Source organism: Fundulus heteroclitus, chromosome 6 (genome assembly GCF_011125445.2).
Source record: "Fundulus heteroclitus isolate FHET01 chromosome 6, MU-UCD_Fhet_4.1, whole genome shotgun sequence".
Classification (NCBI taxonomy): domain Eukaryota; kingdom Metazoa; phylum Chordata; class Actinopteri; order Cyprinodontiformes; family Fundulidae; genus Fundulus; species Fundulus heteroclitus.
Genome location: NC_046366.1, coordinates 13,725,123 through 13,741,759, shown reverse-complemented (window position 1 = coordinate 13,741,759; position 16,637 = coordinate 13,725,123). Strand labels below are relative to the sequence as shown.

The 16,637-nt window shown below is 40.2% G+C and overlaps 1 protein-coding gene across 4 annotated transcripts in view; it reads left to right on the top strand.

Annotated features, from left to right (window-relative positions):
* The window catches only part of kcnab1b (potassium voltage-gated channel, shaker-related subfamily, beta member 1 b), a 52,335-nt gene that overhangs the window by 22,529 nt on the left and 13,169 nt on the right, over positions 1-16,637 (top strand). For 3 of the 4 annotated variants that reach the window (XM_036138102.1, XM_036138101.1, XM_036138100.1), the window contains 6 exons: positions 3,417-3,460; positions 8,286-8,323; positions 8,991-9,070; positions 9,796-9,840; positions 11,396-11,440; positions 14,730-14,773. In XM_036138102.1, coding sequence (XP_035993995.1) covers positions 3,417-3,460; positions 8,286-8,323; positions 8,991-9,070; positions 9,796-9,840; positions 11,396-11,440; positions 14,730-14,773 — 296 coding nt within the window. Of the gene's footprint in view, positions 1-3,416; positions 3,461-5,180; positions 5,810-8,285; positions 8,324-8,990; positions 9,071-9,795; positions 9,841-11,395; positions 11,441-14,729; positions 14,774-16,637 lie in introns of those variants that run through there. The other variant, XM_036138103.1, reaches the window with a different exon arrangement.

Here is a 16,637-nt window from a genome sequence, read left to right as displayed (position 1 = left end):
TTTTATTTTCGTGCTTGCCGTGTGTTTGTGCTCTCAAATTAAAGTGTCTTGCTTATGATAGTTCTGAGTATGGTCGTCTGGCTTTGGAATATGAACGTTTCCATGGATGGATGACAGACACTGGCCTTTTAGCTTTGCCGATCTCCCTCTCGCAGTTTTCTTCCTCTTCAGTCCCCATCCGTCACACTGCGTGAAGACACCTGTGGCGGCCGCAGGGAGAACCATTGGCTCCTGCGGTCGCTCTCTGTGCTACACGATTAAAAGCCTGCGTCACATTAGCTTCTCTCTCTGTTGGACCTAATGGGCCACAGATTCTAAAACCTGAAACGCAATGTGAAACTGAATAAAAAGGCAGCTACGAAAAGAGTCTGATGCAATGGGAGACGAATCAGCAGGAGCTAAATTAACTGTAATCAGGCAGGCAGATGTTTGATGTAAAGTTCGTGGGTTTAAAGACGCAGCAAAGAAAGAAGCTGAGGAAGAGCAAAAGCTGACATGATGCAACACGAGTGAACGGCTGCAACTTGTTTGTAAAGACAACAACAGCAAAGAGCCTCAGGACTTACGTGCTTCCTGTTGCGGGAGGATGTCAAATACTCAGAGGATAAGACCCAATCATGTGAGGGAGGTTTGGAGAAGAAAAGGGCAACATCTGTCAAAAAGCGGTACACCAAATCACTATCTGGTATAAAGCATGTGATGCTACTGTCTAAGACAATGTCTTACAAAACTATTCCTACCCATTTTCACATTTTCATGCTACAACCACATACTGTTATGTATTTTATTAAAAGATCTCACACAGTAGAGCTTAATCATGAAGTGGAAGTAAAAGGGTATGTGCTTTACAACTTTTGTACAACAAAAAAATCTGAAAACTATGCTTAGACTTAGACTTAGACAACTTCATTTGTCATTTTGTATGCACAGAGTGCGTACAGAACGAAATTCCGTTGCATACAGCTTTGTAAATTGCAATAAAAGTTAGATTGCTGTGTGTTCGTATTCAGCCCTCATGAATAGGCAAGGCACGATAACTTTATTTGTATTGCACATTTCAGTAACAAGATCATTTAAAGTGCTGTACATGAAGAGAACAAATAAAAGAAAGCTTTACAGGAGAGGAACATTGCAGTGGAATAGTAGCAGCAAGTCAAGAATAAATGAATACTGTTTAGAACCATCACGTTGCTGCAATTACAGCCATAAGTCTTTTGGGGTATGTCTTTACCAACCAGGATTAGAGACTCAGCTCATTGCTTGAGATACAAAGAGGCGGCCCGTTGAACAGATTGTCCCTTTATGTCGATGACTTCCTCCTTTTTCTTTCAAAACCCAGTTCTACAATCCCAATTGCCCTCAATCTTATCAAACAATTAGGGCAAGTATCTAGATACAGACTAAATTTATCCAAAAATGTTTTATTCCCAATTAATGGGAAAGCTTGACAAATTACTTTAAATAGCTTCCCCTTTGCAGTCAACAAAGATAGCTTTGACTATTTAGGTGTTTGTGTAACATATAATTACAATTGCTTGATTAATAATTTTTTTACTAAAGCACTAAACAAGGCCAAACGGGATATGGAAAGGTGGTGAAAGATCCCTCTTTCTCTTGTAGAAAGAATCAATTTGGTAAAGATGACAAGTATGCCAAGGTTCTTATATTTGTTTCAGACTCTCCCAGTCTTATTTCTCAAAATGTTTTTAAAAATATATATATATATCTCTATATAAACATATAAAGAATTTAAATATATTTATATGTTCATCTAGAACAGAAAGAACACTTGGAAAGACAGAAAGAGGATGGTGGGCTAATCATTATTTGGCAACTAAAATCCATAAGTTGTGCCACTGGTTTACAGACTCATGGGAAATTTGGGTCCACCAGGAACAACACTCTAGCAATCCGGTCTCACTTAGCTCTTTCACATGTGGTCCAATGCTCTTTGAAAATACGGTTCAAATTTGACCTTGCTGACCTCAGTCATATGTTTTGGCTTTGCCACAAACTTCAAATCTTTTGTTAGGTGGTTTTTAGTACAATATAATCCCCCACCCCCCGGTATATCAATACCAGTGCACCAGGCCAATGCAATAGCCTTCATTACACTGCTTATAAGACACTTAATATTGCTCAGCTGGAAAAATAGCTGCCCCCAACTCATAAACGGTGCATAGATGTTCTGTCCCTTCTAAAGCTTGAAATTTTGAAACATACTGACAGTGACCAAATTCTTTTAAGAATAACATCTTCTTCAAGCCCCCCTATTTTTCCCTCCTTGTTTAACCAGATTTCTGTCAGCACCTGCTGTTGTGATTGTATTGACCTGTGTATTATGTTGTTTTCTTCTGAATCTTAAAATCAATAAAAAATATTTGATTATAAATGTTGTCAAATTAGATAGAGAGCACAGGTGGGCATCTGTTTGTTAATCTTTTCACATAGACTCAGTTGAATTTCAACCCTTAGTTTCACTAGGCCAATATTGAATGCACATGCATTGAAATGAAAAGGCTGGTCCCCTGATTGCCCTTCTCTTATTTTGTTTTCTTGTTTGTTCTTTTGTTCAAATGTTCATGGAAATCTTGCCTCTTCCTACGAGCCAGTACTTGGGGAAGATCACAGCATGTTTCTTGATGTTAACAAGTGGTCACGGAGAAGATCGTTCGCAAAACAGGGCACGTTGCGATGTTATAAACGATTGCAGGCTGTATATAGTAGTCACCCTATCTGGAAAGGTCATGATTTAACTGCATTTAGAAAGGTGGTTGAAACTGATTTAATTAACAGGTATCAGAGAAAGGGGTTGCTGAATATATTCATGCCTCACATTTTTAATTGTGAAACAAATGAAAGCCATGTATATGTTTTTTTTCATATCCATATATGTAATATTCACATGTTTTTTCATATATGTCGTTCTAACACATTCAATTTGTTACAAATTCCTTAGGAAATTCTGGTCTGATGTAAAAAGTTACACGGAAAGGTTAAAGGGGAATCAATACTTGTCAGAGGTGCTATACCTAAAACATTTTTTAAAAATCAAAGTCCTCAGAGGTCTTTGCCTTCATTCCAACCTGTATAAATCAGGTGTCCTCTAACCATTTAATCTCTCAACTATGATTCATGGTTGCAAATAAAAACAGGTGAGATTCAGGGAATCTCTGCTCTACAAAGCATGAGAAGAAAACCAAACGCTATTATTAGGCATTGATTTTATTTATTTTTTTTCCCTACTAAAGTTTACAAATGCTTTGTTATATTGTAGCTGTGGCTTTTAAGCAAAGGTTTAAAGAAAGAAAACAGCATATTAAGGGGCAGCATAGTAATTACAATCACAATTTAATGATGGCATGTAGAGATATAGTTTGCTATTTTTCTAAATCAAGCTTTGATTTATTTCACAGGAACCTGGGGAAATCTGGTTTGCGTGTCTCCTGTCTGGGTCTCGGTGAGTGCATTTAATTAGAATTAGTAAATGTCTAATGACTTCGTAAACATTCAGGTGCAACCCAGCATTAATTATTTGTATGTGAATGATTGATGTGGAGGCCAGCAAATCAGAACCAGACAGCCTCTAAATAAATCATATCATTTACTTCATTCTAAAACTCATGCATTTTTAATTTTTATGGAATGCCATGAGACACAAAACAGCCATTCAGAGAACATCAACAGTGTCCCTGTTAAATTTTAATTGACAAAGGGGTTTTTGGTAAATAGAAACCTCTATCAAAACCAAACCTTCAGGGGAAGTCTCTCCTCCGTCCTCATTCATTCACTAAAACACTCGTGGGATTTTGTGTGTACTTCGCCCCAGTATATGTGTGTGTATCACACTTCTTTAGGGGGCTGTAGCCCACACGAAAAAATATCTTTACAAGGCACAAAAATGAGGCAGTGTTGCCTTGGTTCCCCAACAAAAGAGGAAACAGTTCAAATGAAACAGTTAATCATTGCTTTTGTGATTTTTTTTTCTCAAAGATTTCTTCCACAGCACACCGAGCAACAGATGAATATCCAGAAAGAACCTCCAGCCGCTACAACAGATTGCTTACTATCATGCTACAGTGCCCATGAGCAAAATATTCTTTTTTGTCATCCATAAAGAAAGAAAAGCAACATTAAATATGAAGCATGAAATAGTTATGTGGCATCCTAAGCTCAGCAGTATATATATATATATATATATATATATATATATATATATATATATATATATATATATATATATATATATATATATATATATTCTAGGATAACTCAGAAACTGTCTTTCCTGAATATTTGTTCATCGGCGATTGCCTGGTGGCTGAGCTTTGGCTCCCGAGGCTCAGCTGGGCTCAGCCCAAAGAGGGGATGCCCCCTTTATGTTAGCATCAGGATCAGGTGCAAGGCAGATGGGTGGCAGGCACAGGCGAAGTTTTTGCGTAATAATCCCTGGTCTCATAGACTGATTTAGTGAAGTGGAATGTCACCTCACTGGTGGGTAAGGAGCTGGAGTTGTTGTGAGGTTGAGCCATACCAGCTTAAAATAGTTGGACTTGCTTCTATTCACAGCTTGAGCTCTGGAACCCAGCTCCTTTTGAAGGGCCGGACTTCCTCCTACTCCAGAGTTACTGAGGCAGCAAGGCATCGGGAAGGAGGAGAGATACTCACAAGCTAGGCGCCTGCAACTTCTTTGCAACTTCATTTTGAAAGAAGAAAGGTTCTGACTGTTGTCTGTGCCTATGCACGGAACAGCATTTCATATTACCTACCGTTCTTTGGATCCTTGAATGTTGTCCTGGAAGGGGTGCAATATGGGGATTCAGTGGTGCTTCTGGGGGATTCCAAAGTTCATATGGGCAATGATGGCGTTACCTGGAGGGATCTGTTCAGGAGAAATGGCCTACCTGATCTGAACTCAAGCTGTGTTATGTTGTTGGAGTTCTGTCCAAGGCATGGAATGTGAAAAGCTTCACATGTTTGAGCACAAGGTGGCCCATGAGTGCAATTGCTCCCTGCAACCTTGGGCCAAACGTTGATCGATTTTGTAATCAAATATTAAATAGCGATAATTATTGGACAGTCCGATGAAGAGAGGGGGACTGCTATTAACTGATCACCACCTAGTAATGTGTCTGAGGAGAAGCTGTCAGATAGACCTGGTAAACACAAACAAGTGGTGACAGTGAGCTGGAAACATCTGGATGAGGAACCTTTCTGAGTGATCTTCAATTCACACCTCAGGGAGAATTGCTCATGTACCAAGGGAGGTTGGGGACATGGAAATGACCGTGTTCAGGACCTCCATTGTGGATGCAGCTTCCAGGAGCTGTGTCCTAAAGGTTATCAGTGGCCACAAGAACTGCAGTTGTGGAAACTAAAACTCAGGCACGGGGGGAATTCAGAGAGAATATGGGGAGAGACTTTTGGTTGGCCTTAAGGAGATTCTTGAAAACTCTTGGGCGACATAGAAAAAGGGAAACAGGAAACATCCCAAGCTGTGTATGCTTTGGGAGGGAAACTGCGGACCCTGACTGAGGATAAAGTCACCATGTCCTCCTGTCCACCTTTCATCATGGCCATGGAACAGTGGACCACACCTTTACCCTTGCAGACTTACTCAGGACATCATTGGAGTTTCCTTCTACACTCTACATGTATTTTGTGGATCTGGAGAAGGTCTATGACTGTGTCCCCTGAAGTATTTTGAGTGGGGCTACAGCAAGAGTATGTGGTATCTGGGTGCTTTTAAGGGCCGTCCAATCCTTATATATCCAAAGTAAGAGCTGTGTATGCATTCTTCGGCACAAAGGTGAGTCTGTTCCTAGTGTTTGTTGGACTCTGCTGGGGATACCCCTTGTAACTAATCCTGTTTGTGGTGTTCATGAGATACAAGACATTTAGATGGAGAATAGGGTGTCTTTTTTGGCAACTTCGGTATCTCACCTTTGCTTTTTGCAGATGATGTGGTTCTGTTGGCCATAACCTCCAGCATGCACTGAAGTGGTTCCCTGCTGAGTGTGAAATGGCTATGTTGAGAGTCACCTCCTTTAAGTCTGAGTCTGTGGTCCTCAACCAGAAAGGTTGAGGATTTGTCTCTTTGTCAAGTGGAAGAGTTGAAGTATCTTGGTACACTTCAACCGAGGAATGTGAAATGGACAGGTGAATTAGGGCTTCATCTGTGTAATGATCTGAACAGGCAGGAGACCTGTAATTCAAGTTGGAATTACAAGGTTATCGTAAAGTGACCCAAAGACAGAGATCCTACACAGGAGCAAGCAGGCAAACTGGCATTGAAGAGAGTATGCTTACTCTCCACAGAGGTGTCAGGGAACATGGCTAAGGCTAGATCAGAGTCTGGGGATAGGCTTGGGTTGTCCATGGTAGAGCAGAGAAGGGTAGACAAATTCAGGTGCTAGTCAAAAGTTGTGGTACAAATTTAGGTCATGGTCCAGAAAGCAAAAACTTATATATGTATACTTATGTATAAGACCAACAAGGGCAAGGCAGGGAAAGCCAAGTAGCATGAACAAAGTCTTGACATGGTAAAGAGGCAAAAAGGAACGCTGTGCTTCTACTCACAAGAGCTTTCAACAATCTGCTGCTCATCTGCTGTTTGCAGTAGAGCTTAAAAAGAACAGAAAATAGGTGTATGGTACGAAGGGCACTAGTCCCACCTAGATGGGTGGTTGACTCCCCCTTGTGGTCTGGTGCACTTTTATTTCTATAGAGCAAGTTTGCAACTTCTTTAGGTTGCTGACTACTTTCTGTGATTGCAGCATTTTTCTTTTGCAGCGTTTTTCTGTTATATTTGTTTTGTTCTTTATGAGTGTTTTGGAGTTTGCATCCTTCTATTTTTTGTGCAGAGGATTTGGCTGTCTGTGGCGTGTTCAACTGTTTGCTGCACATTTAAACCTGTCGAACACCATATTTAAGGCTTTCAAACAAACCATATTGGGGAAATAAAAGAACTTTAGGATGCCCTAATGGGAGATGCAGCTTTTAAATGACACCATGACTGTGGAATTCAACTCAATTATCTATTATCACTGCTAAGAAGGTGGAAAGTAGTCTTTTGGTTTAGCTTTAGAAAAATGCCCTTGAAACCTGATCTCACTAGTAAGAACATTGCGAAATAAAATGTCCCCTATTACCAGTTAAAAGCCCTGTTTCTGTCAGGCAGTCTTGTAAATTAAGCAGATTGTGTTTTTGCCATTGCCAGCTGGGAAAACTCAGACTTCGCCTACACCAATCTGCTGCACAGTTGGTTGATGATTTAACACCAAATTCTCCATTATTTTTTATTAGTGAAACATGGTAATGAGCTTTGTGTCACATGTTCAGACAGCTCAACATTAACAAGACACAATGAATTAATCAAAAGCTCTTATATCATTAAATTAATGTGGAAAGTAAAGAGGACATGGATCTACACCCAGGTAGCCCTTCTAACGGGGTCAACATGAAAACAAAACAAACAAAAAAACAAAGTACCAGTCAGTTGCACCTTGAACAACTTGTTGTTTGCTTGCACTTTCAGCCAATAGAAAGTGGGCACTCCCTTGTGCAGTGACAGTGTATTAATTAAGACATCAGGTTTACAGCTACCAACTCAGATCTATTTTTTTATTTATTTTTTTGTGTGTATGTTATCAGGAATTATGACTGTATCTGATCATTGCTACCAAACAAAAGTACAAACCTTTGATTTGGATTTGTTCAACACTGAACAAAGATTTGTTAAAACGCAATTTGAGATTCACAAAACCTTTCTTTGTTAAAACAAAATAAGGCATATTTTGTAACACTTATACTGGCAGGAGCAACAAAACTGCTACACACAGCAATTGTTAATTGGATATGTTCAGATACCCTGTAAATATATGCATACATTTAATGAATTTAGCAACACTTTCAATTCATATGTTTAAGTTTCATTCTGCTCCCAAAAGCATTAATGTCTACTGGATTTTAATGGAACCGCCAGGCAGATGGTAATGATCTGCCAAGTGATTCTACACATCATATTGCTGCTGTGGAAGCTCTGTATGCTTTAATGTGAGACGAAATAAATAAAGAAATATTCCTTTCAATGAATAAAAAAGCATGTTTTTCTTGAAGGAATGTTTAGCTGACATTTGGCATTTTTGTCATGAGTCTGTCCCAAAAATGTCAAAGTATTAATTAAATTGCAAATGGAAACCAACTGATTTTACATACACAGTCTCGTATATGTTTTTGTCTTTCTCTGTTGTCAGAGATTTGACATTTGGTGTTTCGTTCAACAGGAACATGGGTAACATTTGGAGGTCAGATCTCCGATGAGGTAAGGCTTTGTGTCACTTCCATTACTCAGATGTTGCAGCTCGAGAGCAGATGCTGGCTTTCGTTCTTTTAAATCCAGCTAGGTCAAGTAAATGGTGTGCAGTTCGCAACATATGGAAGCAATTTGTTTGACCTGCATATAAAATGGTGTGGGTGTGTGTAGACCACCGTTATCGTCTTGCTATCAGTCCCAGTGGACTGTTAGGTGTCCATCAAGGCCAAGTGCTCAGGTGTAATCTTTCACCGTCAAAAGATGTGTTTTAATGGTCTGACTGGGCCTTGAAGGAAAGGGGTTATCATAAAAAGGGCACTGAATTGGGGGCAATTTATTATTGATGGATAGCAACTGGGAGAAACCAACACATGAAGCATGAATACAAGTAGAAGTTGAGGAAAGTTTTTTAAAAATAATTTAATCTGTTCTTCCCGACTGGGTAAAGTAAAGGCACAAGAATTGGGTCAGAAATGTCTGAGGAAGTATTCTGTGTAGTAAACAACTTCAACCCACAAGCAGCCGATGGTGGTTTTTATTTCTGAAGCAAACAAATTTGCAATTCCCATCATGCTTTTGGGAATTAATTTCCCCCTTTGAAGTGAAATTTGAGTCACTATTTGCTGGAGTTCAACATGAACTTCCTGAACCCAGACTTCTCTCACCTGTGTCTCAGGTGGCAGAGCAGCTTATGACCATCGCCTATGAGAGTGGGGTCAACCTGTTCGATACGGCCGAGGTCTACTCCGGGGGAAAGTGAGTGTTGTCTCCCATTTTAATCATCCTAACACTTTTATGGTATCATCTATTGTTGTTTTTTTTTCCTCATAAAGCATCAATTAATAGCAACTTGTAGTCTCCTACGTATGGACGACAAGAGTTAGGGTTAAACTACCCTAATCTAACCTATCTTAACCCCCAACCCTAACCCTTTTTATATACTCCGTTCCTTGTTATTACTTTGTTTTTATGAAAAATTAACCAATCTTAATGTTTTTATGCCAATGTTTCTTTGATTGTTTTTTTCCCTAAAGCAATGAGATGTGTTTCATATATATTTTTTTCTTATCTATTAGTTATTAATGCATTTTCTCTCTCCTTTTTGTCCCTATGTCCAATATTTCCACGTGTAAGGCTCTAATTGGAAATAGCTATTCCTTTTTCACCGCTGCCGTCTCACTTATATGTCCACAGCTCAATTGAACCCCTGTCGGGGCATCATCTTGGTGAATAACGGGGGACAAGTAGCAGATAAAAATTAATTTCAAGGTTGCTGTTGGAATTCATGCATGCAGTCCAAGAGTCATTTATCTGCTCTCTTGTACTCTGGTTTTTAATCAGGCTGTAGATGTGGAGCTGATACCTTTCATGTTCTGGCTGTGCTAGGGCAATATGTCTGATCTAATCTAATCTCATCATTCCTTAGGTTTATTGTTTTTGGTTTTGTGTTTAATGTTTTTTTATGTAATCTTTTACCACAGAGCAGAGATAATCCTGGGAAACATAATCAAGAAGAAGTGCTGGAGGTAAAGTGGCGACACCAGGCAAACAACTATAATGGATTTGATGTAAATTTTAACCTGATGTAAATGTCTAACTTGTTTATTTCCATTTGGAACATCTTCAGAATCAAAGCGTTCGGTTTTGTGCAATGTTGTGCAAAGCTTTTGAAACATTCAAATTAGAAATCATGTCCACTTTGTGAAGACGCTTAGGTAGAAAAATCAGTGTCTCACTAAAATGCAATGATCCTAATAACATACATTCATAAAAGTGTTACTTACCAACCCCCGTATGACCATGCTGGCAAATCCTTCAGCATCATTAAAACTGCACAGAAACCACTCAAGAATCACAACAGTAAGGCCAAGGCAATGAGACGGCCTCTAAACTCCCGAGGTCCCAGGCACATTTAACATTCTCAACATGTGCCTGAACAAGCACAATACATCTGCAAACCCACACAGCCCAGAGGAGTTGCTGCTGACCTCCCAGAGTCACACAACCAGGACAATCTCAGAGGCTGTGTGACCAAAGATGAAGGGTTAGGCGTCGATCCGATTCCCAACACAGACGGCCATTTTTTAAGATTTTGGTACTTTGGCTAGGGAGGTAATTGACACATTTAAGCATATATATATATATATATATAGATATATAGATATAGATAGATAGATAGATAGATAGATAGATAGATAGATAGATAGATAGATAGATAGATAGATAGATAGATAGATAGATAGATAGATAGATAGATAGATAGATAGATAGATAGATAGATAGATAGATAGATAGATAGATAGATAGATAGATAGATAGATAGATAGATAGATAGATTGATTGATTGATTGATCCATACCTGACCCAGTAGTATTGGTTAAAAAAAACAGCAACTGTGTTGCTGCTGACCCATGAAGGAAGGTCAAAGGCTCATGAAACCATATGTGCTGCAATTATTAATTGCAATTATGAACTGCAATTAATAATATGCATTTATCATGTAGCCATTAAAAAAGGCCAACAATCCTTTTACAATATTTCTGTTTTTGCTTTCAAGCATCTATGTGGTTGGCTGAAATAAGGGAAGGTGCAGAGGTCGCGGTTACAGTATGTCACCTCATGTATTATATGTGTAAAATAAGCACGAAACCAAGGAATCACATTTCCACAACAATCTGCATGTTACATTAAGCAGGTTCAGCAGAGCAATTTGTAAACTAATCACTGAAAACCTGAGTTTTTATAGCCTTTTATACGTATGTTGCACTTTTACACTACAAGGTTTATCAGTTTGTTTCACCTTGACTCTGTATGCATTTAAATTATTGATCAATTGAAGCATGGAAGAATATGTGGGATTTTGTTTGTTAGAGACTCCTTAATGTGTTTTCTCAAACTTGATGAGAAATGAGCAAAATCTGTCTGCCACTTCCCTCATCAGGATCACTGAACAACACTGCTGTCATTCAGATTTGATTGCTTCACCTGCTTGATTATACACACAGTGGTGGCAGATGCACTTTTATGATTTTTTTTTTACGTTTATTTATTTATTTATTTCTCTATGTCTCTATGCCTCAGGAGATCCAGCCTCGTGATCACCACCAAGCTCTACTGGGGAGGAAAGTAAGTGTATTTGTGCATGTGTGTGTGTGTACATGTATGTATGCAGCACGGCAGTTTTCCAACTCAGATGCTCAGGCTATATGACTAATGACCGGCTAGACTTAAAACTTTTGCCTCCAGCTCCAGGGAGCATGGCGTTGAATCACACATTCTGGGAAACCCACAGGTGCACACACAGGAAACAAAATAACAGCAAGCTCCCATCTTGCTTCTGTTTCCATGTTGTATTTAACATCAATATCCCTCGGGCAAAATGTCATATTTGCTCCTGCTGTCATGCTGAAATATTGTGAGTTCAGTCCACATTAGTCACATCCCCCTCCCTTCCAAAAAGCCTTCGGGTTATCACCGGAGAAAGTCGGGTATCCACCAGTGCATTCCCATTCTTCTTTTGGTTTTCTTCAAATGTAATTTTAGTCACTGCAGAGGGTAAAAAGATGGATTGTACAAATTTTGTAATAAATCTGTCTCTTGGGCAATTGCCTATGTATTTAAAATGTCTTTCCATCCTAGATGCATTACTGTACATCTGAGCATCTTGCCGAGTATCTCTGCTCTATTTATAATATTTGCATATTTGATGCATGCCTCTTACATATTTGTGCAAATGTAAAATTAACGATAATATGGTGGAAGGAAAGCACATCCAAAGTTTGCGTCACAAGCAAGTCAACACAATATAGAAATGAGTAAGGCCAACACAGAAAGTGTAAAATAATTGAAACTGAGCAACATGTATGACCAGCTTTCATTAATATAGCACTAATTCACAACAAATTTAATCCTGAGGCACCTGAATAGGACAAACAGGTCCAATTCAGCCCAGTAATAGCTCCATCAATGTCTAAGCACAGATCCTGCGACTTATATTCAGCTGCAACTTATATATCAAATTTAAATGGTATTTCATCTTGACCAGCATGAACCAAGGAGTAAACATTACCATCTATAGCCACAAGATGGCTCGCTAGGCTTGTGAAAACTATCCTGCTCCAGTATCACTTAAAAATGTATTGACACATTAACATATAGACAATAAAGACTAAACACATGGCAGGGGAGAGTTGCGTGGTGTAGCTCGAAGGGCCCAGACCGCGATATAACCCTGTTATTGGGCTGTCTGTGAAGCTAATAACAGCTAGCACTAGTTTACAGTTCTGTTCTGCGTTTTACAACTTGGATGATGATGCGTGTGAGCTTTATGTTGCTCTGAAACATCCGCGTCGTACTGTTAGCTTAGCATGTGGCACCTTTACTCTCACGATCTAATTTAGGTGGAATTTTGACAACATTCAGCATAACGGGCCGTTACACTGAAATGCGCTGGATAAAACCTTGCTGGTTGTAGTTGCTAATTTACCCCGTTCACCCTCCCAGGTATGTTCCGTGTTATTCAGTCGGATCTGGACGCAGCACTGTAATTTAAATTTAAATTGTAACTGTGATTTAAATTTAAATTGATTTATTAGTTTAAATGTCAGTTTTTAGTCTTGGATTATATTAAATTAATGTCTACAGAAATGTTTATAGTCTGATGCAACGACGCATAGTCCGGTGCAATTTAAATATGTTTTTTTCCTCTTTATGATGCAATTTTTGGCTGATGCGATTTATATTCTGGAGTGACTTATAGTCCGAAAAATACGGTATAGAGTGAGAGCAGCAGGGCTACAATGAAGGGCTAACACCGAAGCTAACCGCTAGGGTAACCAAATTCATAAACACTAGAACTATGCATGCACAGTCAGCAAGCAGAAACGAATAAGGAATGTACGTTATGTTGTTATGTGGGCGCGTCTGAATGATTGGCATGTGGGACAACCAATAGATAAGGCGATACCCCCCAGACGAACAGAGGGAGGTGAAAGCAGCAACAAAACCCTGACAGATCCCTGGACCCTGCCCTTGGTGCAAATAGCAGGGATCGGTTAGAGTTTTTACAGGCCTGCAGCTCCCACAGAGATCGATTATTTTAACCTCCTTTTTCTGTATACATAATGTATTGACTACTTTCAGGTGGAAGGACCATTGTACCCAGTGTAACAAAAAGTGTTTCTGAACAGGATTACCAACTGCAGGTTTAAATGGCTGACAACCTGTACAGTTAGCTCCCCGTTAACAGCAAGTATTTTCATAAAAAACCATCACTGCAATAATGCCCTGAGAAACACTGAGCTATATGTCAAATCACATTTAGCAACTACACAGCCAGGAGTCTCCCCATGGGACTGTGTGGGAAACACAGCTGAAGGGAAATTGGATATCTGACTTGTCGCAGCGCCACACACAATAACTTATTGGTTATTGAGTTGTTGTTTTTTTCATTTTCTCATGTAATACCATCATCCTTTCTGTGTAAGACAAAAATCTGTAAAGTAACAATGGTGAAAGTCCAAATTAAAGACAGTAGTTCAGCCCTACAGAAGACACAGCCCCTGGCATGCCTGAATTACCTAGCTCATTTGCCAGACTTTCTCTTTCATTTATACAACATAAGACAAGCTGAGAGGAGCGTGGACATACTGGATGTAGAAAAAAGAAAACGTGTCCTTCCTGGCTCAGGCTTTTTTCGAATGTACCCTCAGAAGTTTCAGGAGGTTCTAGAAAGGACAAACGCAAGTATATGTTCTGGCAGACAGTGGCAAAAGTTTCTTTAACAGAAATAACGATATAGACAGATAGACGGTGGGGTTAAAAGATATCATTATATCTACATTGTCTGTAGCAAATCTTAAAAGCAATTTCATTCTTTCTCTCACCAATGGCCGCTCCCCCAGAGTGACCAAGGGCCTCTGGGCAGTTGCAGCATACTCTTTTAGGGGAACGGTAGTGCTCCAGATGTTCATAGCGTTGGGTATTGTTTTATGCATTTTAGAGAATCGCAGGTGACATATTTTGCAGGATCTTCTCTGGCTGTCATAAGCTGGTGTCATTGAGGACCCAAAGTGCGACAGGGACGATGCAGAGCCATGATGAGGTGAGGAAGATTTGATGAATAAAAAAATAGAGAACTTACAAAATACGGCGAAAGGCACGGGGAAAACACAGGAGTCAGGAAGGAACGGAGAAAATGAAACCAGGTAGTTAAATACAACGGGGAAATAATCAACTACGTGACAAACAAGGAAGAACCGAGGGAGGCACAAAAACAGAGGATATAACTACAAACAAAAGAGAACCGGACCAAAACAGACACTACTGACTGGCAGGTTTAACTGCTTAAGCTTTTACAGTTGTGGCGTTCATGCGTGTTTCTCATCTTTTTTAATTTTTTTTCCTCCTGCTTTAGAGCTGAGACTGAGAGAGGCCTCAACCGAAAACACATCATCGAAGGTAAGCAGTCAGCATCCTGCCCTTTGTTTTACCCTTAAAACTGCACCATCCCTCTCAGCCCTCTTCCACTCCTGCAGCACCGCCTTCTTTTATCTCATGTTCTCCTTATTCCTCTCCGTGTCCCTTCGCACGTCTCCGGTGTCGACGAAGCAGAATTTAAAAATGGCCAGCAGTGAATCACACTTTGACATCTTTTGCCCTATATTACTCTAACATGTTTATTTCTCATACATTAACACCTTTCAGATCACTAGAGTCAATTGCAACTTCTGCTCTTCTTATGTTTTTTTTTCTTCCTCTGACAGGCTCTTTATTCCAAAATTGTCACTTTACTCCAGTTTATGGTGCAAAACTTCCTCACTTCCCCACAAACAACTCGCCACTCCAAAGCGCAATGCACCTCTCGCCGTGACTCAGTCCTCCTCGACATTATTAGCATTCACCGAGGCTTCTGCAGCGTTCCCCACCAAACGAGAGATTAGTGGCGTGGAGGAAAGGTGAAACGAGAGGGGACGGGGATTCGCGGGGGACAAGGTCACATTCGAGGGAGACGGAGCGAAAGTCTCATCATGGGTTAGTTTAACCCCGCTTTATTGTACATGACGGAGTTGTGAGAGAAACCCGTGTGACACACGCCATTACAGACTGATGTGCTGGCTGAGCGAACCATCTGATGATGCTCTGTTCTGCACTAAAGCCCCTCAATGTCACTAGGCGGAGTGAGATAACTCACAGATCCATAACGAAGGTCATCCCGGTTTGACCTTGAGGTGACCAGGCTTCTAACAACAACAACCTGAAAGCGTGTTGAACATTCATCCTAAAATTCCCCGGACTACTTTTCAGAGAAGCTAGCATTCGGTTTTGCGTCCTTCTGCCGCAGACGCCGGCAGAGTTTGCTTTGTTGTTCGCCGTGTTTCCCCGCTTCCAAAAATAGACTCCTTTCATGGCCCTTTAAACTCCAGCTAATCCAGGCGACAGCGGCAGCGGCGGCAGCGGCGATGACGGTGCAAACGCAGATTAGAATCCGTGTAGAAAGTGGTTGGGAGATTGTGTGGGAGCAGATGACGGGGGGAAGGTATAAGGAGTTCTATCGGCGCTAGGATGTGGTGTATCTCTCAGCTGGGATTAGTGGGTGATGAAGAAGCCTCTGGCGTTAATCTGCCTCACACACACACACACACACACTCACACTCGTACTTTCTCCGTGTCTCCATTACTCCGCCGTCCTCCTTTGTTGCGGTCTCCTGTGAACGCTTTTCATTTCTCATCTGGTCTATGCTTGAGCAGACGCTGAGAGTGACCTTTCTTGTTTCCATGTCTTCTTTCATCTTTGAATGTTTGGTTCACCCCCCCCACCTCACAGCATTATTTACATAACAGGGAAAGGGCTTTTTTTTTGCAGGTGCAAGGTTTTCTTTCACCTCACAGTGGTTTTTCTTGTAGGAGTGTGAGCTCAGTTTCAGAGAGATTACGTTTAAGACCTGTGGCATATTTAAAGAACGCTTACTTTAAATCAAAGCTGGAGATCGCTGTTAAAGCTTTCAACGGGAATGTTTTTCATTAATTTTGACGCACCAGCCTGTTCAGGGTCTTTTACTGCTAGTTGAGCAAATTCACCAGCAATAAAGCAAATGTAAATGTATCTCTTTCAAATCTGAATGTCTTGTTTTAAGTCACGTATGGATAATAATACCCCATTTGGGGTATTATTATCCATTTGGAAGGCTCATTTTCTCCCAAGCATTAACTTCCTGGCTGATACCTAGAGGTTTTTCACAAATGTTATTTCTTTAGGATGCTGTGCATTTCGCAAAAAGTACAAGTCCCTCCTGCAGTAAAACAGCCACACAATGTGATGCTG